Source organism: Argopecten irradians, chromosome 7, assembly GCF_041381155.1.
Source record: "Argopecten irradians isolate NY chromosome 7, Ai_NY, whole genome shotgun sequence".
NCBI lineage: Eukaryota > Metazoa > Mollusca > Bivalvia > Pectinida > Pectinidae > Argopecten > Argopecten irradians.
The window spans coordinates 27,001,253-27,024,925 of record NC_091140.1 but is presented as its reverse complement, the minus strand read 5'-3'; the positions used below and the strand labels follow the sequence as shown (position 1 = coordinate 27,024,925).

Genomic DNA, 23,673 nt, shown 5'->3' with positions numbered 1-23,673 from the left:
CGTAACCATGGAAACATTGCTGAAAATGACAGATTTTTGTGTAAGAATCGTTTCCGGAGCACAACTCTAAAACCAGCAGAGATATTTCCATGAAACTTCATAGACACATCGGTCTTATGGTCTAGTAGTGCCTTTTGCTATTTTTAGGTTTTCATTCTTTGTACTTTTTTCCGTAACCATAGAAACATTGCTGAAAATGACAGATTTTTGTGTAAGAATCGTTTCCGGAGCACAACTCTAAAACCAGCAGAGATATTTCCATGAAACTTCATAGACACATTGGTCTTTGGTCTAGTAGTGCCTTTTGCTATTTTAAGGTTTCCACTTTTTGTACTTTTTTCCGTAACCATGGAAACATTGCTGAAAATGACAAATTTTTGTGTAAGAATCGTTTCCGGAGCACAACTCTAAAACCATATGAAAATATCATATTTTTGTACCAGGTTCGTTTCCGCAGCATAACTGGAAAACCGATTGAGATATTTCCACGGAACTCCATAGGCACATTAGTCTTATGGTCTAGTAGTGCCTTTTGCTATTTTAAGGTTTTCACTTTTTGGTCTTTTTTCTGTTACCATAGAAACATTGCTGAAAATATCATATTTTTGCAGCAGGTTCATTTCCGGAGCATAACTCTAAAACCAGCAGAGATATTTCCACGAAACTTCATAGACACATTCTTTTTAGGCCCTTTATGACACTGTCATTGTACTAGTTTTCACCTATATGCTTCACATTCATAACACTATTCACCTTGCTGTATCTGCCTTACCAGAAAAGAAAGAAAAACATTTGGATTATATTCGTGGCAGTGTTATTTGGTGGATGAAAGAAAATACGAGTTTAAAACTGCGGTCAAATTTGAATGATATATGTATCTTAAGACATTAGACAACACAGACCTTGAATTTAATACTGAGTAAAATATTTAAAAAAAAAAAAAAAAACGGGAAAATTATCGCCAGCAAATGGCAAGGCTGTATACCTGATTCAACAATTGCAGCCCCGCTCTACTTGAATTATACTTCATCTTTCTTTAGCTCAACTTCCTTTTTCCTGGTTTTTTCATACACATAAGTCTCCACAATCAAACTTACTTCAGCTTTGATATCTCCATTGGCGGGGGATCTGAATGACTATGTCCTTGTTATCACTATAACTGCATGTTACATCTATTTTGATTCAATAGCAATGTTGCAATGATATGGCTAGTGGAATGCACACGAACCCATATAAAAAAAATCGTACATGTATGTATTTATTAGACACTATGATAAGCACTTTCACCTGTATAACCAATTCAGTTCCATTCAACTATCCAAAAGTGGGATAGTTGAAGTTGCAATGTTTGATCGGGTTCAAAAGGGGATGGTAAAGGACTGTGTATAGTTTTGAGCCAATTTGGCCCCCAAATTGTCCAAACTGTTATTGAATATTTAAACAGTTGGATTTGACATATTAAGTACATCACTAATTTAGTTGTAATTCTAATTTTAGCAGCTTCAGTTGCTATGGTCGGAGTGATTTTGTTTTAGAGATAGAGCGCTTGCTTGAACAAACATTTTTTTCTCCTTAAGATGTATTGGAAGTGCATATAATACGTGCATATAATGGAAGCAAATATAATACGTTTGTTCAAGAATGCGCTCTACAGTTTCATAGACAAAGTCTTTGCACAAATGACCAAAATTGTCAAAATTCCCACATTTTCATAATTTATGCATATTTTGGGGTGGTACCTTTGCGACTACAGCTGCAAAATCAGAAAGCAAACATTATAGCTGAATCATGAATGAAATAATATTTAAAATACAACAAATTAATCACAAAAAGTTTTGAAAATTGTATGTATTTGGGGAACAAAAAGGCCCAACACAACACATAGTCCTTTGGATAGATCTAAGCCTCTAGTTGGTATAGAATAGGTCTGGGTTTTATCTGGCCTATCCTATACTTAAGTCCTTTCTGAAAAGTGTAACTACAACTTAGTGTGTCAAAAGAACTGTAAGTGTCCCCGGGTAGAGGATGATATGAAATAGCAGGTTTATACAGAAGCTATCATCTGTGCCGCAAAATTATATGGATATATTTACAGTCAGTGGTGAATTGATAGTATAAACCCTGTTGATTTCAACCAAAGGCTACTCAACTTTATTTCTCGATAAATTGAGTATGTCACACGCAATTTGGAGCCGCGCGGATGAATTTATGATGGTCCAAATCAGAAACTTTTGGTGTTTTCAGTAACCGGATGTAAAAAAATGTAGAAAAGTTACATTGTTTATGTTACTACCGTACCTCTTTGAGCAATGCTTCCGTGCGTATGATAAATAAACAATGTTGTACAATGTACAGTTTTGCACATTCCGATGACGTCGCAATGTTTACATGTTGTGTGTCTGTGAGTCTGTGTTGTTCTCTACAACATGTAGCCTAGATCTACATTATATTCGTATTTTTAACATCTTTGGTTGTACGCGAATGGATGAGATATGTCAGAACACGTCAGTATTTGAGTTGGATAAGTGTAACCAAAACGACCTAGCACGACAATGCATTTTTGTTCACCTCGGCGGACAGACAAGTCCTGTACGTTATCTAGAATCTACTGTGAATCGGCGAGAGTAGGACTTACATACACAATGTACGTTTGGGTGTTTCGAAATATCAATGAAACGGAATCCTTCAATTGTAGCTTTACAATACTTGTAATAGATACCTCTAATATTTATTGAAGTGTTTAAAACAACAATATAAATATAGCTAACATTTTGAGAGCGGTACAGTAAACGTTTACAGTAGTGGGCCTACCTGTGTTTGTACATGTTCCTCGAAACGACGTCCGATACATTTGAAAATCTCTAAAATCCGGAAAGAATGACATGGAACTATGTAAACATCCGTGTAATCAAGAAATTTCAAACGTGAACTGATTAAGTAGAACTCAAGTGATCACAAAATTGAAGAAACTCTCTGTTTGTCACACCTCCTTGACTCAGGCGGTTTGAATCGGACGCCGCGTCACAACTACGTTAAATATCCTGCCACGTTATGAATTGTGTAAGCGTGTGAAATCATACGAAGCAAAATATTAAAACCAAACTGCTTTGCACCATGGTGTTTTTAACAACAGATAAATAAAATGATTTATAGTTCCATACCGGGAAAACCTCAGATATATGCTTCATCAGACGGAACTCATTTTATTGGTATGTTCATTGATAAATTGGCGGGAATTTCCGCCACTTCAAGTGGCTGTTCGAAATGCCTGTCGGAACCAAACGATATAATTCAATTTTAGTCTTATAAATGCCATAAACACTATTACCGCTTTGCGGTCCATTCCAAATATCGATACCCTACTCAACTTTATCCTTCGATAGAACCACCAGAAAGAGACTTTAATCCTTAAATAAAAAAAAATCCAATAATTTACTGAAATCACTTTAAGATGCTCCAAGGCCGACAGAGCATAAACCGTACCCATCATTTGAACAATAACTGATGTGTAATCGTGTTTATATGTGTCTTACTAATACAAAAGTATCTATCAAATAATTTATTCAGCTTTTCGTGTATGCACAATATGTTCTTAATTTCATATAGGGCATACTGCTGTGGTTTTTTCGGTACACAATTAATTACTTTTAATATTTTTGTTTTGAATTAAACTAAGAAGCTCAAACTGTTCAATAGTTGTAATGGTGTAAAGTAAGTAAATTTAGTAACCGAAGGAAAAAAGATAAATTACCGTTTACATGATATAATTGCTGTTTTAAGAAGAATTAACACAAGGAAACTTATCTACCATAATAAATTCCACAATTAAATTTCAATATTTTCTTACCTCTTACGTCATCTTAACAAAAAGTCCGAAAAATACCTATCTTAGAACTGACGGGTTATTGTGATATTCCGATACTGATGTTAACATTTCTTTTTTGAATCCTGCAATATTTTGAAACAACTAAACAATTGTCTTGTTTTGACAATATTGCTTTAAAAAATAAATGAAAAATATGTTAAGTTTGCGTTTGCAAAATTGATATCTGCTAGTAGAATTTCCAAATCTACTAATTTTGGGTTCTGTTTTGTGCAAAGAATTAATCCCGTCAGTATAGACAAAGTATATATCGCTTATATCAAACCTCTATAATCCATAACTAGATTATTTGTAGTAAATGTATTCCGTTTAAAGTGAACAGTCGGGCAAGGATAGCTGAAGTCGGTAAAAATGGTGTGAATGTATCCAGTATAATTTCTTATGAAATGGAAAAATAAAATCTCTCGTCAAAATCTGTCTGCGTACGAAGATATTGATTTAAAGTATTGAAATTCTAAAACGTCCTCCCGGCTCACTATGTCCGTGTTTACACTTCCACGCAGCCTCGCTTTCAACGCTTTCAACTTTTCTTTACTTTAATGGTCAGAACTGGTAAACTAAGCAGAACTTGACCGTCGTGTTAATATGTGAGAACTTTTGAAAGGCCAATGAACGCATTTAGACTGCTTTTCTTTGCCCGACTATTCACTTTAATTATTCCATATTAATAATATATCTGTTTCTGAAATTCGATTTCCAAATTTACTTTGCAGATGGGATCATCATCAGTTTTACTTTGGTTTCACCGTCTTTCCTTTTATACGATTCACGTCGGCCTTGCTGGTTGGACATTATAATTATACCTGCTTGATCGTAAAAGGCGACTAAATATAAGATCGGTTTTCCGGTAGTCTTCTTATATCAGTTTTGATTAATAAGACTAATAGTTTTCTCAGAATAACAACATATGCTACCCATACCCCTTTATTTTGAGCTAAAAATGCACGATTTTCAGCCATTTTTGCTAAATTTAACACTTTATAAAAAAGTTTTGGTATTAAAGTTTTGATTATATTTTGCATATCCATAGGAAAATGGTTGGTCGGCAAACTAATTGGGGATCGTTGTCCTTACTTTTTTGCCCCATTTGAATATTTTTAGTATTTCGGAGTAAAACATAAAAGTGCTCAAATTATCATTAAATGGCAAAACAAAGTAACAAAAGTGTATCATTTCACACATTAATGCTCAATTTTTTAATCACCACGAACCTAGTAAAGATTTACAGCCAAAGTTTGCTCAATACAGCTAAAAATGCTGCGCAGTGATTATTATTTAAGCAAAAACCAATTTCAGTGAAAAATGGGTAAACTGTGGCTTTACTCACAGTAGAATAGAATTGGGAAAAGAATGGTCCCCAAATTGGTTTCCAAAATGCCCGCCAAAAACCCCCTTCTACGACCCATAGCTCACGTTCTATACCTGCTAGGACTGCTTAGGAACAGTGTGGTAGCGTTAAACTTCAAGTAGAAGAACCACCATTTTGTATTTCAAGATGGCCGTCAAATTTACTACCTATATATATATATAATATAATAATTGGCTAAGCTAACTTTAAAAAATAAACAACTGCAAATACAGTGAATATTTATATTTTGTAGTATTTCATGCAAAATATTTCAATACTTAATTGAATTTAAAAACCTGAAATACAAGATGTACGGCATACTTAAAGTAAAGGTAAATAGATTAACCAAAACGACTGATAATTTCCGAGTCCCAAAACTTCTGTAAATATTATAGTAAGCATTATAGATCTCTGAACCAATCTGAATATATAAATTAAATGCAAACGTTAATTTCCATAAAGCTGGTCGTTTATGATCGTCGATGTCGTCCATATAAACACACCATTATTGGCTTTCACTTCGGTTATTAGTGAACTTTTCATCATTTCATCCTTTAGACAGGTATCGGACTTTTAACTTTTTTACTTTACAGCAGCTTGAAAAACATTCATGTTTGACATCTATTTTCATGACTAAAAATAAGTATAGTTTTAGAATCAAATTTTACGCGATAGCAATATTTGTCATTCAGGAAAGAATAGTTACACAAATACTTTGGCAGAGACGTTTTAACACAAAATACAAGTTCATTAGAGTAAATTAGAGAAAAATCACAAAATGCTCTGCGTAATCGTCTATATTGTGACAAGATGAGATCTTGTGTTTCTGTGATGTACACGTTTAGTGCGATATTATTTCGATCTGTATTAATATCAGAACATTTGTGAATAAACATTAACTAGAAGATATTAGGAAATGTAATGTATCTATTTGTAAATGGTTTCCTGCTATTGTAATCGTCCAATATTCAGATAAAGCATGAGCAATCCATCGAGATAAAACATGGTTAGTTACAGGAAGGATGAACCGGAAAGACGTAGTACGCAAGTTGTCGTCTGTGAAATATCCCTCTTTTTAGTACGAGCGAGTAAAGCAGAATCCGGACGGAAGTACAGTACGTATAATGTAAATTATAACTTATTTTGTAGGATAGAATGGGTTTATTTATTATATATAATACAAATGTTGCAAATTGTGTACGCAACATTTCCAACAAAAATCCAGCAATAGAATAATCTCGCGTTATTGCTATGGTTTTACACCAATGCTCCAACAATATTCCGTTACTTCGGGGTTGGGATTTCACTTCTGCTTTAAGAGTGTACCTTTCCGCTAGGGATACAAGAGGTTGGTCCTCGATCCTGATGCGGCTTTTTTGTCACGGGTTTTGTGTATGTGTACATGTGAAAGTGTTATATGTAGAGAATTTTCCAGTATATTATAGGATTTTCGTAACTAGGAAACTCAGAGATAGTTTGTCAATATTAAGGGATGGATTGCATCGTCAACTCTACTGACTCTAGAGAATCGTTTAGGGAAACTATTCAATGATAGATTTTTATATAAAATACATTTTTATTCAGAAGGATTAGGGAATTATTTTTATAATTTTAATTGCTGGAGATTGCTGGATTTATACTAAAAATATTGGTAGGAAATATTGTAATGTAACCATATGATAGCTACTTTGAAAGTGTGTTGAGAGAGGAATAGGTCATAGGATTGTTTCATATCGTAACAATATGATGAAATTGGATATAAGCTATCTTGAAGAGGATGTCACTACATCAGCACCATGACCTATTGACATGCCTTACACTGTCTACAAATGCACGATGTGCCCAAATTTACTGTAGAGACTCATCAATGTCATTTGGAAGAGAGATAGGATATCAGATTAATTGTAAAGAGTAGAGAATGTTTTTTCGAAAGATACAAAATGTAAACAACAAAAAGCAAATGAGGATCATCTGCATTATTAATGAAGAATGGAAGACATTTTTGCCAGAGGAATGATCATTACGGCAAACGAATATATTTTGGCTAAAGTAGGAAGGCCTTCAAGGCTTTAAATGGTAAATAATGACTGCAACTAATGTATGCATATGGATGATATCACACCACTATTCCTAGCCACAGCAAGATAATTATGAGAAAAATGTCTAGACGAAATCACTTTGGCAGGCATCCGAGAGATACCTTGTGTGATGGATATTCATCTTAATAGCAGACCTACAAAAATAATAACTAAATGCAAGGATATCATTTGTGATTCGACTTCTAAAGGAGACTTCATGGATAAGATGGCCACACTTTTATTGTATAACCACGTCAATGCCAGGCCTTCAACCGCATCACAAGTAATTTGATGTGGATTCAGGGGAAGCTATTACCACTATTGTTAATAATCAGATATAATGTCGACGTACGAATAAAAGTGCATAAAAACATTTCGAAAATAAAGCAAGTTGTCGCTTTTGTCGTTGGATACTTTTTTTTCTATGGTCATACGGTACTTGCTTATAATGGGGAAACTTTGCATCCATATTTGAACTAAACGGGGTATCATTTGCACTTAGCCGGTTTTCTAATTAGTATTTCATAAATTTTATATCTTTTTCTTTTAATTCATAATTTTTAATCTTTTAAAATCACTGTTATCCGGTATTGATATTTGCGCAGAAAGTAATCACATAATCATTCTAATCGAATTTTAACTTACTTGGGAAAATGTCACCATTATAAATATTTATATTCAAATGCATGTTGGTAAAGGCTATAAGTATGCGAAATACTTCAACGAGGAACTTATCCTTTTTTACATTAATGAATCGTTTAAATTTATAAGCCGGTACATTTGATATATGATTTTATAGCCGATGTCCATAAAAGCTTAACGGACACCATTTACTGATCATTTCTCGTCAAGTAAGTATGCCTTTAGTTAGATTTAGATATTCAACAAATGTTTGCAATTATTTCTGGTAAATGTCTGATATAACGTCGTCTTCCTGAAGATTTGTTCGTTTTTATTAGAAGACTGTTGTAATATATTCCTCTTCAGTTCCGGTGAATGTGTAAGATACGTTTGGTTGGCTATACATACATATGCAAATGAAGTTTACTTTTGATAAATAAACATTCTTCTTTTCAATGCATAAACTACAAACAGAACAAATTGATTAAATAGACAGATTCACTCTTTTAATGTGAAATTTGAATTATGTATTTTGTTAGCTGTGGTTGGTTAATGGATATCAGTGAAGCCTACTTTGAATAATCATAAATGTGTATAGTACTACCGCATTAACGAATATTTGCATTCGATACGGGCGCTTGAGATCCAAAAACGGCATGAGTAAAATTTACCGTTGATTAGTCCCACCTACCGCAAATTGTGCAATCATCGCATGACGTCATAATCAATGAATGGTGCGACAATGTAAAACGATACCTAGACAGCATTACATATTACTTACCTGTTATCAAACGTGTTGACGTGAGGGTCGGTTTGGATACAGCATGTTTTCCCCGATAGTTTTTGGTCCTCATCAAATAACTGTAACTGTAAATACGAATGGATATCCCTTAAATGGTTTATTGTTGAATAGCAAACATGCATTGTTAACGTAAAAAAACTGTCAATTGACACTGTTTCGGTAACAACGGAAACTTATTCAAAAACACTTTATAAAAGTCACTAAACTGTTCAACTGATTTCCATGGTCTGACATCAGCATCTTATATATCGAATGTATATGTTATAGCATTTACTAAAATGGTAAGACTCAATTTAGTGGAAAGAAATAAAAAGAATAAAGGCATGGTTTATTACATTTTTTAGCAAATATCAAGATATCATATCTGAAGATCACCTTTGTGGTCTCGTTTGCGCACCCAACGAAGCTCTTTTAGGTAAAAATATCTTAAGCCAGATATCGATTTTAATTGAAAATGTTAATATACAATAAGAATGTGATGAACATTGATGTGTTCTGAATATATTGCTGTGTTTTTGTATCTCTGTGTTCAATATATGGATTCTTTGCAGTTTTCTTCCTAACCAAGAGAATATAGTCCTATATAATTCGTAACGTTACATGTACACACATTGAGATTTTAAAAGAAATGCGTCATGCGTCGAACGTTGTTCATTCCGCAAATCTTTACAATTTTAGCTCATTTCTCACTTTTTGCATAATTTAATCTAAACAATATTTTACTTCAAAAATCTTAATTTTGTTCCAACAAACTGTTATTTTTTGAAGGGTCAGTCATTGCAGCAATCTAGGCGACAACGCGACACATTCAGGCAACAAATGATATTTATGTAACATTGGCGTGCGATTTTGTCGCTATGTCGTTTTATCAAATTGACGGGTTACTTTTGTCGCGTTGTCGCATTGGCAAAAATTACCCAACATAGTATTTAGTGACAGGAAATTCTGAAAGTGAAAACAAACGACTTCTCCTCATGGAGATTTGTACAGTATGCAACTATCTAAATACTGAACACGTGTTGTATTATCGTTCAATGTTGTGTTATCATTTCACTGCGCAGAGAAAAATAACATCTTTAAAGCGTGTGTGATATCAGAATGTTTGATGGCAGCGCAAGCTTCCTTACTGCAAACAAGTGTTTATTCAATAATCTGAGCTAATCGAAAATTATGTCAGTTTTCCATACATGTATGACATGTCGTGTGGAATGCGTGATGTGTCTTTACTCAATCATTTTAACTGACGCAGATACTGTCTTGATGCCGACGTCGTGGTGAGATGATAGCTCTATGAAGAACTTTTGACTTCATAAATCAATGATGTCATGAGAGTATTTTGACATGTCAGAAGAAATCGTGGCAATTCAGCGAATGGGGTCATTAACAAAGGGATAAAAAACATTATGACCCAAATATGTTGAAACAATATACATCGAATCAAAATAAAACTTAAGTTTTGTTCATTTTATTATATAAGTAAAAGTAAAAGTTTGTTTTCAGAAAACATCCCATGAAAATGTTCAGTTAAAGACAGTGACAGCGGTTTTTTTTCACTACTATACAAAAAGGATCCATTTAAGCATTGAAAGCAAATGAACGACGTTCAATGCTTATATTTATATTTGGTTAAAATTTTGTATTGAAATACTACGGGATTTTACATCTATCATGAATTATGCATTCGTTATCGTCAAGGATACATAGTAAGACTGCAGTGAAAATGTAAATATATAACTTACAAAACTTTATTTTTCAACCATCGAATACATTACAACTGTTTGAGCGATCCAGAATGATAATAAAAAACCTTTGTGCATAGCACATAAAGTAGTAGTAATCTTAGAGCAAAGATGAAATGCATTTTAGATTAAATACTTAACTCCAATAACAATGTAATACAATACACATCACAAAAATATTTGACTGTTTAAAAACAAAATAGTTACCAGGGAGCAATACTGTTTTTCTAGATTTCTCTTATCATTCGAACCGGCTGCATAGGAGTACACTCAGGTACTTACCACTCCTGGTTTTAATGGGACTAATTTACGTACCACGTGATACTCGATAACGTTTGAGCGGGACTAGTGCTGTATCTCCAGTGGTAATGGAACGTAACTTTTTGTAATTTTCCGTTGAAATGACGTTATCCCGCGATAACGTTATTTATCGTCATTGCACGGCATTCACGGCGATTTCATGGCAATTTATTTAACGTTTTCTTGCCTATCTACATTTTTAAGGTGATTTATTTTCACGATTTGAAAAATAATTGAAATAATCGCAAGCAACAATAAGGAGGATAACAGACATTAACACTTTTCTATGGATTGAGATTCTAAAACATAAGATCATATAATTAGATAATCGAGACACATTATCTTTTTGAGATGAATTTTTTTTATTTAAAACAACGTATGTTTCGAATATAAGCAAATACATATTTTAAAAATGATACAAATGAGTGCAATGATATTTAAATTACCTTGATGTCTGGCATTGTTGCACCAGTCCATGCAGGACTATGAGGAAATACATCTGCTTTTAAACGAATGTAACTCGTTTTGGTGTTGTGAGTGGAAATGATGCCGTCAGCCGAACCATACACTTTTATGGTTTTTGTAGTGTTCCATTCATTGTATTTAAAAGTTAACATACAATTGTCGTTACGGAATGAAACTGGTTCATCAGTGACCCCACCTAGTGTACATGCGAGATTTCCATTGTCGTCGTAATGTGACGGGATTTTCGTACGAATGGTAACGATACAGTTTTTCTCAACATCATCTAATCTGAAAGGATAAGATATATATAAATAAATAAAAGTAGTATCTCATTGTGATGGAGCAAAATATGAAAAAAAAACAATTATTGAAAACAAATGTTTCCCCGAAAACTTCCGCAGCTACCGCTGCTCTTCATGGGGTGATGCTTATTGATGACGTAGATATTAAAAAAGGATTGATGATGTCATTATAAACAATACATTGTGACGTTATAAAAAGAACGTCTTTGAAGTCTTTGTATACGGCCGCCCTCTACCAAACACTAAAACCTAATTCTAAAAACAAAACTATTGACTTTCTCTCTTCGTAACATCCTCAGTGGATTAGAAAATAGGATTTGTTTCAATATTTGTTTTTTTTTTTGCATTGAATCATCAACGGAAAACAATTTCAACAGAAAATTCAATTCATACCTTTGGATCAACAACACATAGTGTATATGATACATTGTGTTTTAAGTAATTATGACATAACAAAGAAACACAATTTAACAAAGGATGCCAATTTATTGACGCGTGCCCTATCCGGACATCGAACTCGCGATCTACGGCACCCAATTGCCTAGCCAAACATACCTGCGCTTTTTACCACCGCGCCACATTCACGTCCCCAAAAAGGACGTTCTAATGACGAAGTGATAGTCGGTTCGATATGCTGACATGATCACAATGGAAACTGTCAATTAGATTATTTGAGTTCCTGGATCGCACTGTCAATGTGTATACATACATGGATACGAATTGTACTTATATTTTATATAATTATAAATCATAAATTTTTGTTGTAAATCCGCTACAAAATGGATTTCAGCCTCATGTTAGCAGTACGATGACCTCATTTTTGGTACATGAAGCGGTTACATATGCAAATGAGCAAAGTAATAAGTTATTTACGTGTTTTCTTGATGCCGCTAAAGCATTTGATTGTGTTTGGCACTACGGATTATTTATGAAAATGTATGATTTAGGATTTGATATAAAATTTATCAAAATTTTAACTTCAATGTATTGTGATATGCAAAGTGCGGTTGTTTATAAAGGTTTTGTTTCTAACACGTTCTCTATAGAACAAGGTACTAGGCAAGGTAGTATTTCATCACCCTGGCTGTATACATTGTTTATCGATGATCTTTGTGAAGAATTATGTAAATCAAAGTCTTCACTAATGATAGAAGATGTTAACGTTACCTGTCCCACTCAGGCTGACGATATTGTACTTTTATCTTACACTAAATGTAATCTAGATGTTTTGATGAATTTATGTTATGAATATAGTTGTAAATGGAGGTTTACGTATAATGCTTCCAAAACATGTATTGTAGTTTTTAATGAATCTAAAACATGTTTTGCAAGATCCGCACGCAACTGGAGTTTGGGTGGTAAAACTGTGAATGAGTCTGAACATACGACACATGTTGGAATATTTTTAGACAAATTTAAACTTGGTTGTCCTGATATTGAAAATGTACTTCACAAATTTAGAAGCACTTGCTTCTCGTTTTTAAATGGAGGCTTAATCGGTAATTCGATAAACACTCTCATTGGTTTGAAGCTATTTCGCTCTATCACACTTCCGTGCAGTTTATTTGGCTCGGAGTTATGGTTTTCATTAAGCTCGAAAGATTGGTCGCGGCTTGAAATAATTCAACATTTTTGTGTCAAAGTCATTCAGGGGTTTCCTTTAAGAACTAGATCGGACATGGCACTTGGTATGCTGGGCCTTATTTCTTTGAAGGCAAAAGTCGAACAGTCTAAACTTCATTTTTTTTGGTTCGATGTGTCGTCTGAGATCTTCAGCGGCAGTAAACAGCTATTTCTGTTAAGATTATACCAGAAACATCTTGGTGTTTATAAAAGTACTAAAGGTGTCATTAACGACATCTGGGTTATTATTTTTAAGTACGGCTTAGAAGAAGACTTGAACATATTTCTGGAAGACGGGTTTTTCCCTTCCAAACAGTCTTGGAAATTGTTTGTCAAAAATGCTATTTATTGGAAAGAACAATCTGAATGGCATGTGCGCCTTAGCAATTGTGATGATTTTAGTCGATTTAAATGTTTGCATGGATCACTTCGTCCGTCGTCTCTTTGGTTTCTTTGGAAACACTTATCTTCTTTTCAAGCTAATATTTGCAGTAGAGTAGCAAGTCTGTGGTTGTTAAGCCCACGTTGTGAGCTGCTATGTGCGAAATGTAATGTGATATATCATGATGCTTTAGCCCATTGCTTACTTGATTGTAAACATCAAGATCTATTTGATCTACGTGATGAATTCTTTACAAATATTGTCAACAATTATCCAGTTGAATTATACGTAAAATTAGACAATTTAGATAGACACGAATTTGTGTCCTATTAGGGTACATCCCTGATTATATACAGGAAATATTACCGGATGATGTGTATTCTATAAGATTTTCTTACGTTTGTTGTTGCTTTTCTGTGAAAGCTGCTGAATTAGCGTTTCAGTAAATATGTGTACATTCTTACATTTATATCATGATGTCTTTGAAGATGTCAGTTTGTATTTAATCATTTTTCCTTATTGATGTATTGAATTTTTCCCTCTCTCTCTATATATGTATTTTCCTCTCAATTTTCTTACAATATTGTCCTGATTTATGACGTCAAATATGTGTTATTTATGTAATCGCTTTCATTTTTCTTTTTGTAATTCTTTGTCTTAAAGTTTTGTATAAACTCTTCATTTATGGAGGAATAAAGTCAAAGAAGAAGAAGTACAATTTCAACAGGAAATTTAAATTAAATCTTTGGATCAACAACACGTTGTGCATGTGATACACATTCTGTTTAGTAATTATGACATATCAAAGAAACACAAACTTTCTTTTCATAAACATGTATATATTAAAGCATTAATAATTGAGTTTAGGTCATTTGTGACGAAGTCTTAAGTGACATTTTCTAATCGTCTTTTGTTCGTCTTGCGTCGTACATGTATGTTCGTGAACAGATTAAATTTTCGACTTCTTCTTCAAAACTACTGAAGAAATTTCTGTGAAATTTTGCACAAAAATTAATTTTGCAGGCAACTCAATCAGATAATTACGTTTAAAGGTGCGATTCCATTGTTTTTTTACAATTGGATTATTTTTTCCAAATTAATACGCAAAGTCGACGTCTCCAGTGTGACGTCATGATAACGTCGGTTTTTCGAGTAATACTTCAGGTAATATTCTCAATGCAAAGTTGGCAAAGCAAGCAAATAATAGGTTTACGTAATATTGCAATACAATGATATGACAGAAGCTAACGAATCAAACAATGATATAAGGAAATAGCTGTAGCATCGATGGTAAAAACCAAAAGAAATATAGTATCGATAACTGGCCTGAACAAATTATTTATTCTATGATAGGGAAGGGTTGTTTTTCTATGACGTGTGATTCACATATACGGAACAAAAATACCTTTCATGGTCTCTGTTTGCAGAAGGTTAACCCCTTTTTGTGGCGGTCCTGTGAGGAATGCTTATTAAGGTTATCTCAGTTATCAAATAGGAAAGGATAGGCGTTATGCTATATTTTCCTTTTCAATAGTTCCTTTTCGAAGGATTACATTCGTGTGTAATTAAAGGATTTAAATAATTTGATAGAGCATTGAAGGAAACTTGTAATGGTCTGATTGAGATATATTTTGTGACGAAAACTAAATATTAAGCTATAACATTATGTTTAAAATCAACTAGGTTTATATGATGCCGACTGACAATATTATTAAGATGTTCTAATCATTTCGTGTGTCAATTTCATTATGCTAATAAAATGACCATCCAATTAAATCATTTCAAACCCAATAATGGTATTCTAAGTCAAAGTTACAAAATGCTTACGGATATTGCGTGCTATTTTCAAGGTACACACAATCGATTGGAATCGTAAGTCCAACATTTATATTGGTTTCTCCATCCTCTTGAAGCGAATACGTGTGAGCGTCAGTCTGGATAATAAATGAATATTGATATTGATATGAAAACAATTATGACAAGTAAGACTATTGGAGTTCAGTAAACGGTAAATGATAATCAATTCACCATGTATATGTAGTTATTTTAATTATGGTTTCAAAATAGTTCTGGTGATAGAATGTTTAATAGATAGCATTGTGTATTGGACAACTAACTTTAACAGTTTCCTTACAAATGATTGTTTTCTTCTTGATGATGTTTTAAAATAAAAGACAGTATACGTAAATTACTTTGAACCCTGCAAAGAAGTCATCGCTGTAGGTATACGGGGTTGGCGTACTGTCTGTCTTGGTTCGGGCACGGACTGCACATTTCACCTGTATGAAGAGATGGAATAAAATATAACATTTAGTGTTTTTGTTTTGTTTAAATGAATAGAACAATAAATACTGCTCAAACGTCACAACATAGTAGCAACTCTTCGCTGCCTTTTAAGTAGATTTTTATAATTGTACCTGTACAAGGTACCATTATTGCGACTTACTTTAGGAAACTGCCTTTTCCTTCTTTCTTACTACTGACTCACTTGCAGCGTTGACCTATTTGATAGGTTCTGATAAACAAGGTTACAGTAAGTGTTTCAAGCAACACACGTCTCCTTCTGTCAATTACATTTTCTAATCTATGGCAAGTCATCATTATTGCTTAGTTATGTTATCATTGTATTGAGTTTGAACAGATTATGTTGATGTATTCTCAAGTTATCGTCCGACAACTACAATTTTTGAAACAATCTAGTTTATTTTAAGTAACCTTGACCTTTCTTGTTGAACTTTTCACCCAAAATGAGGAAATTGTATTTTCTCATATGCTATCATTGCATGAAGTTTGAACAAATTCTGTTGATGTGTTCTCAAGTTGTCGTCCGGAAACTAAAGGTAAAATAATCTATTTGTATTAACAGTGAACTTTGCAGTTGACCTTTTGACCCCTAAATCCCAAGCTGTATTTATTCATATTCTACCTGTTATGTATGGCACTAAATACATGTAGTTATTAGATAAGAGATAACTCCTATATATAAAATATGTGTCTCCTATAGTTATATAATTGATTTAGGATATAGGACTTTCTAGCATATTATCAAATTATCATGTATACACATACATGTTTGTAAACATGTTTTTTATAAGTAGGAATCTAGAATGATCTATTTCCAGAAAGTTCTATGTGTTTATTTGTTTACTGTTTTAATAAGATATTTCTAGAAGCAGAAGGTTCTCCAATATTCTTGAATTAGTGTTTAGCTCTATATACTGCAACAGTACAAGGCTAATCAGAACTGTAATGAGGTTGTGAAGAACTAGTTTATACATTATCAAGTATCGCACAATGTCATATTAGATTCTAATGGGAGAGTTATTGTGACTTTATCTGTGGAATGTTACAACACATTGTGTGGATTTATTCATATTGCCTGGAACTTTACAAATTATCTGTTGACATTCATTTTCCTCGTGGATTTGTGAACATTATTAATTCAGAATCTGAAAGGATTAAGGTTTATACCAGGACATTCACATTCAGATAAGTAACATTTTAAATTGTCGTATTACTCTTGTACCATTACCAATTACTTTAGATATTGTAAACCATCTATGTGTAAAAATTGTATATTTAAGTAAAATGTGTTTTGAATTTAGGTGCTGGTTTATCATTTTTGTAGATACCATTGTGTGAAGTTTGGTCAAAATCCGTTGACGTTTTCTCGAGTTGTCGTCTGGAAACTTATATTTTGTGAAACAATCCATTTTTAGAAACAGTGACTTTTGTAGTTGACCTTTGGACCCGACATTCAATCCTAAACTGTATTTGCTCATATACTACCATTGTGTGAAGTTTGATCAAAATTCATCAATTCGTTGTAAAGTTATCTGGAAACCAAATACGGACGGGCAGTCAGACAGACGGGAACAAATAATATAGTCCCCTCCGATTTCGCCGGCAGGGGACTAGACGTCTCCCATTTTGCTCGATATAGAGTACGGTCACCGACACGGACGGAAATTCGGGGGTTATCTTTATAAACAAATTCAAAAAATTAAACTCACCTTACTTTTTCATTTTCAGTCCATGTTTATCCGAATATACATGTATATAGAATAGAATAACGATTATTGTTTAATTCAGATAAATCAATCAGGTACTAATTAAGCTTAGATTTCCATGTTTATTCTTACTTTTACAATAAAACAAATCGAGGTGTGGCACATTGATATCTTATTCAATAATTTGGCCAATGACTGCGCCGTTTTTAAAATTTTGAAATGTTCTGTTTGTGTGACGTTATATTTATTTCGGTCTATGGAAAAATTTGCCCTCATTTTCGATGACTGAAATGTACATTTGAAAGAAAAAAGGCTCCTCCTGCACATTTACGTACCTCCATTTAGAAACTTTTTATATATGAACTAATAAATTTCTTTCCGGATTTTCCCCCGTCGACTGTACATGTTTTACCGTTACTGCGTGATATCGATGCTGACCAGGAAAGCTTTTATTGATATTTCACGGACGAAACTTAGCCATTGGTATGAAACACAATGGAAGCTTTTGTGCATCATATTTAGTTGTCAAAAAATAATAACTCGGTTTGAGAATTTTGTGAATAAGCGTCTTTAAGATTCATACATCTGCTGGATTGTCTCAAAACTTTTAATTTTTACAATGATTTCAGATAATTTGGACTATTTAAAACTAAATTTCACTGTAATGATATGTCGCTTAAATATTTAATATTTGAACATGGACATGTAACTTGATGACTTAGCTCCAAAACGCATATGTCGGCCTATAAGACAGCCGAAATCTAGGGATAATATATTCATGACTTGAATAAAGCGCCTTCAATCACCGCCATGTTCAGTACCTTCGAGTATTGTCGGAATTCCGAATCGTATCACGTGACTAACGTCGACACGACCTGCACGTGGTGAGCCAGGTAACTAGCGTAAGCGCACGTGTGTTTGTTTAGTAATACGTTTTAATTCATGCTCGTACATGTATATGTCCACAGAGTGATTATTTCAAACATCTAATTCACATGTTGCCGTAAAATGTTGTATGTGTCAAATATTGTAATGCGGGAGCATTATTTTCATTGTAGATCCAGTCTGCTGAGGTCGACCGCATGTTTTGTTCATGAAAAATTGCTGACATTTTCTCTTGTTTTTACAACTCTCGTGTAACTTCGGGCGAGTTCACGTGAAACTCGCGGGTTGAGCTAAGTGACGTAAAACCCTATTTATAGACTCTAGTTCGAGAGTCGTGAATAAAACGCGTTGATCTACTCCGAGAGAAACTCTCCGAACCCTGGGTCTCAGCTGGGTAAGACACGGGTAGAGTTCAAAGTTCAAATTACGTCACACGCACCGCTCGTGTTAACTCTAGAGTTTCAAGTTAACTTGCCCGTGAGATCGTCGCGACGATGTTCGGAAGAGTTCGGAATGATTCGACATCTATCGAGCCTATTGTTCGCGTTTACACGTTAAAAAGTTTTATTTTTATAATTTAAAATACTTCTAGTGCTGCATCTTCATAAAAAGTGTTAAAATTAGACGGACACAGACAGAAAAATGTAAACACTCAAACATTTTTTACTATGACAAAAAGCGAAAGCTATAGACCATACAACCTTAAACTTTATCTCAATCAGTAGGGGTAGGTGGGGTTATATGTATAGAGCAACTAGAAGACAAATCGAAAATGTTAAGATTTGGAAGGGAGGGGGGTTCTTACTATATGTATTTAAGCAAAAAATTAGATATATACCAGTAATTGTTACCGACCATGCACTGTCACTATTGACACACAGGCTTTCGACTCTGTAGATATACGGACACATATATCCTTTATACGTGTAATCCATACATTTCTACCACAATAGGCGCTGTTATTCAGCTCTCATGGTATCAAATAAACGATGCAGCTTTTGATTTAACAATTTGTTTATACCACACGTGGTATAAACTCTGTACGCATACTGATTGGCTGGCACGATGAAATTTGACCGAACTACGTCTTTCTCAGTGTCGTATCACTATTTGTCAACGTCATGAATAATCGAGTGACGTCATGCTATGCTGTGATATCGCCGCTTGACACCAAAACTGCTGTTGGATTGCGTACTTATCCTCGTCGTATTTCTATCTGCTAAAATCGGATATTATTGTGGTAGAAACAGGTTACACGACTCGTGGTTGTTGGATATGGAATTTATTCCACACTCGTAAGTTATTTTTAAAAAGTTACAAAAGACACTCGCTAAAGCTCGTGTCTTTTGCAGCTTTTAAAAAATAATAACTCACTCGTGTGGAATAAATTCCATATCCAACAACCACTCGTTGTGTACCCTCTATGTATACAATAGTCCAAAGCCTGTGTATCAAATGAAAAACTATACGATATCAGTCTGAATATGCACTCAAGCATGACACAGATAAGTCAGCCTTCACGTGCATAGAGACAGGACAGTACTGTAGCAGACGACTAATTTGAGCTGAGAAACAACTATAAATGCATTTCATATCAAGCATGTATAATAATCAAACTTAAACAATGAATACAATTAACAAAATTGAAAGGAATGTAATAACATATTTAAAATTATATAGAAGTTGCAAGCAGTATTGAATTTATAACAAAATGTCATGAACGCACAAATTTTGTATATATCATCAACGTCCTTATTATATATAAACAAAGTGTTCCAAATTATACCCGAGGTATATTTCAAAGACACAAATTTGATTGCCCCCCCCCCTGATCTTAAGCGAGCCAATGAAATGATAAATTTTGGTAATTAAAATGTATAATTTGCCTTAGTAACGCCTATATGAATTGGGTTTTGTTTAAAACAGCTTTTTATATATATTCTGTTTGGTGTCATTTACATTTGATTGTATATCCTAACATTATACAAGTCTGCACTATTGCCTTGGAACAGCATCGTCCTTAGGGTTAATAGGAAACAATATGCTCAGCCACAGAAAAAAATGAATGTACAAGTACACAAAACTCTATGAAGCTGCTGTTAGTCGGTTACAACAGTTCAATATGAAAAACAAATGTGTGGAAATGAAACTTCCTTTAAATTTACTAAAATCAAACCTGTCACTCTAAATGGTTAATAAACTTAGTTTGTCTTTGGTCCCATGTGATGTCTATTATAATGCATGTTGTCATGTGTGAAAGTGCAAATTGTGTTTTTGCGAAAGAGAAATCACCAGTAAAGTTTGTTTCGGAACTGCGCACCATGGGTCTTGTCTCTGTCCTTATAGCAGAAAATAATATTCGGGGTGTTTGGGGAAGTGCAGGAACAGGCGATGAAGCGTCACATTTGAATGAAGCTTGGGACATTGGATTCTGCTGACATAACTATGAATATATAATTATTCAGTGCTCAATATATAGAGGGAATACAGGAGTAAATTCCTCCAAAATATTAATACTTTCTTGTTTTGTATGATTTGGAGTTTTTATTTCTTTTAAATTTACTATGATCTATCTCTGAAATCTATTTTTTTGGCAACATCAAAGTAAAATTTTGTTAAATTGATGTTGACACAATTTCATGTCTTTATCATCATGTACATTTATTTATTTTTAAACCATCTCAGTGTTTACTGCTATATTTAAATGCAACGAAAAAATTGTCGACACCATGTTGACGTCACTGTGAGTCTTTATACAGTCAAACCTGCCTTAGCGACCACCTTTGTATAAAGACCACCTTCTAAATAAGACCACCTTTTCAATGGTTCAAATGGCCAATTCAACTCAATATGACCTGTGTATAGAACACTTGGCTATAAAGACCTGTTCTTCTGGGTGCCTTGGGTGGTCTTTATAAGACAGGTTTAACTGTACTGGTATATCTAATATATTTTATTAGGTCTCCTTTATCTTTATGTAACTAGTATGTTACTATGTTGAGATGGCTGATCTTCATGGTCCTCCATACCGCAGGAAAGTAGTTTCAAGATCGCTGCTTCCTTCCTTTAATTTCTCATTTTGTATTGCTTTTGAAGACAAAAATTCATAGCAATACACATTTTAAAGCTATAAAAGAACACCCTAGTACATATGTTGACTTTTGAAATTGTTATTTATTGAAAAAATTGTTAAAATTACTCAGCAAAATTATGTTCCTACATTTTGTATGTCTTTAGAAAAACAGTGTTATGAAATAGTTATTTTTAGCTTTTGCACTGTATTTTTATAAGCAAAGCCACCTGTGTATAGTTCTCACTCCACTGAACATGTTGAGCTATAAATCATTACCATTGCATCAGAAATAAATAACATGTGATGTCTCTTATTAGTCCCAAAATGACTTTACCGGAACCTTAACAACTACATTGTATACGTAGTCAGCGGACAGTGACTTTATAGACAAATAACCACGGTATTCAATGATTATATTCTATACTAGGTAGTCAGCGAAACACTTTTCGAGTGTCACCTGCCAACGAGAGTTGACGACTATAGGACAGTAATATAACCACAATGTGTTTGGCGACTATTCGGTAGGTCAGAGACTCGGTCAGAGACCACGGATACTGTACCAATCCGCATGTGGGTAACTGTAGTTATGCTCTCCAAAAAAGGCGACCGCTGATTTAGGTAAGATTTCATATACCACGGTTTATGTATTTTGCGATACTTGTTTTATTCATGCCTTACGAATTAGTTTTGTTTAACATCAAAATTTAAAGCCTAACGTATGCGTAAATGAATATGAATAAGCTAAAAAAGACACCACAAAATTGACGATTAGTGAATAACTGAAATTTAAATGTGCGTAATTGAAATGTGATTATTTATGTGATTTGTGACAAATATGGAGAGTAACTGGCGAAGCAGGCTTAGATCGATCAACCTATTATTGTTATTTTCTCTCTCATTATTCATCCTTAGAATGTACGTGCTATAATTTTGACTCATTGTGTTTTCGTTAATCATTCAAAATAACGTTGAATTTAAGTCCCACGTACGCTGTGTCATTAGTTTATGATTGATTTATCTTTGTTTTCATACTCAAGCCGTATTTCTGATTTGCCGATTCTTTTCAAACCACTAGAAAACTTGAAAGTTTTGGTTTGTTGTTAGAGTTTGAAGTGTCAGATGACACAAAGATATTTAAATAATTTATATAAAAACAAGTTTCAAATGATTGTAAATAAGTTGTAAACTATAGATGTTATGTCCACTCTCCCTATCTCTATCTATCTACATGTATTTATTTCTTCTCTCTGATCTGTTCCGCTTTAAGAAAAATAATTATGGGATAATATTTAAAATATAAAGCCATCATGATATCTATCTTTTCTATTTGAAACAAAATCTGGCTTTCTGATTGACCGATTTATTTTTTTTCATGCCAGTATGAAAAAAAAAATCAGAGAATGGCGCAAATACCCGACGTTATTGTGACGTCACACTAGAAACATTGACGTTGCGTATTTATTAAAAAAATAATCCCTTAGAAAATCGATCATCGTACGAATAAATGTATTTACCAAGTAGTCAGGGAAACTAATTTTAAGCATTGATGTCATTACACACACACATATATATATATATAGTCTAACAAAAATTTTTTATGTCCCGATGAAGTTCAAAATATTGACATTATTGCTTAATTATCCTGACGTCATTGAAAAAGGAAAGTCCCTGTACGCTATTCTGTTTTTTGCATATTACAGAGTTAGCTTCCCTTGCTGTTAGGTATCCATTGTGTCGTCGTTAATTTGTGAGCGCAATTCACGTCGTTTTCGTAAAACATTATGACGTTACGCTCGCAAATACATGCCACAATCAATACCTACCCTTAAGTGCAGATAACTGTGTTATATGCAAATACATAATAGAGATTATGAAGTTACATCTAAGGAGAGATTCCCTTTTGACTAAGGTTATTGGACTCGGAATAGTATCCGTCCAGATTCCTTGCGCACTATCGCCCTTAAATACACCTGAGAAACGCAAAAAAAAACAACAACAAAAACCAGTCATATATTAAATGCAGATATCATGCATATCTATTGATCCGTTCATATTATCCATCATCTTTCGATAAATTAATTGTGATTATGAATATACCTGATTTAAATTCGCTGTCACTTGAGGGTGTCAAGGTGGAGTTTTTGTGACGAAATTATCAGTAT

General features: G+C 33.7%; 1 protein-coding gene across 1 annotated transcript in view; it reads right to left on the bottom strand.

Annotated features, from left to right (window-relative positions):
- Positions 1-23,673, bottom strand: part of LOC138328005 (von Willebrand factor D and EGF domain-containing protein-like) — a 49,836-nt gene that overhangs the window by 4,303 nt on the left and 21,860 nt on the right. Inside the window, exons 6-9 of the mRNA XM_069274562.1 lie at positions 15,736-15,822; positions 15,371-15,477; positions 11,218-11,524; positions 8,712-8,797 (exon numbers count right to left, since the gene is read on the bottom strand). Coding sequence (XP_069130663.1) covers positions 8,712-8,797; positions 11,218-11,524; positions 15,371-15,477; positions 15,736-15,822 — 587 coding nt within the window. The remainder of the gene's footprint in view (positions 1-8,711; positions 8,798-11,217; positions 11,525-15,370; positions 15,478-15,735; positions 15,823-23,673) is intronic.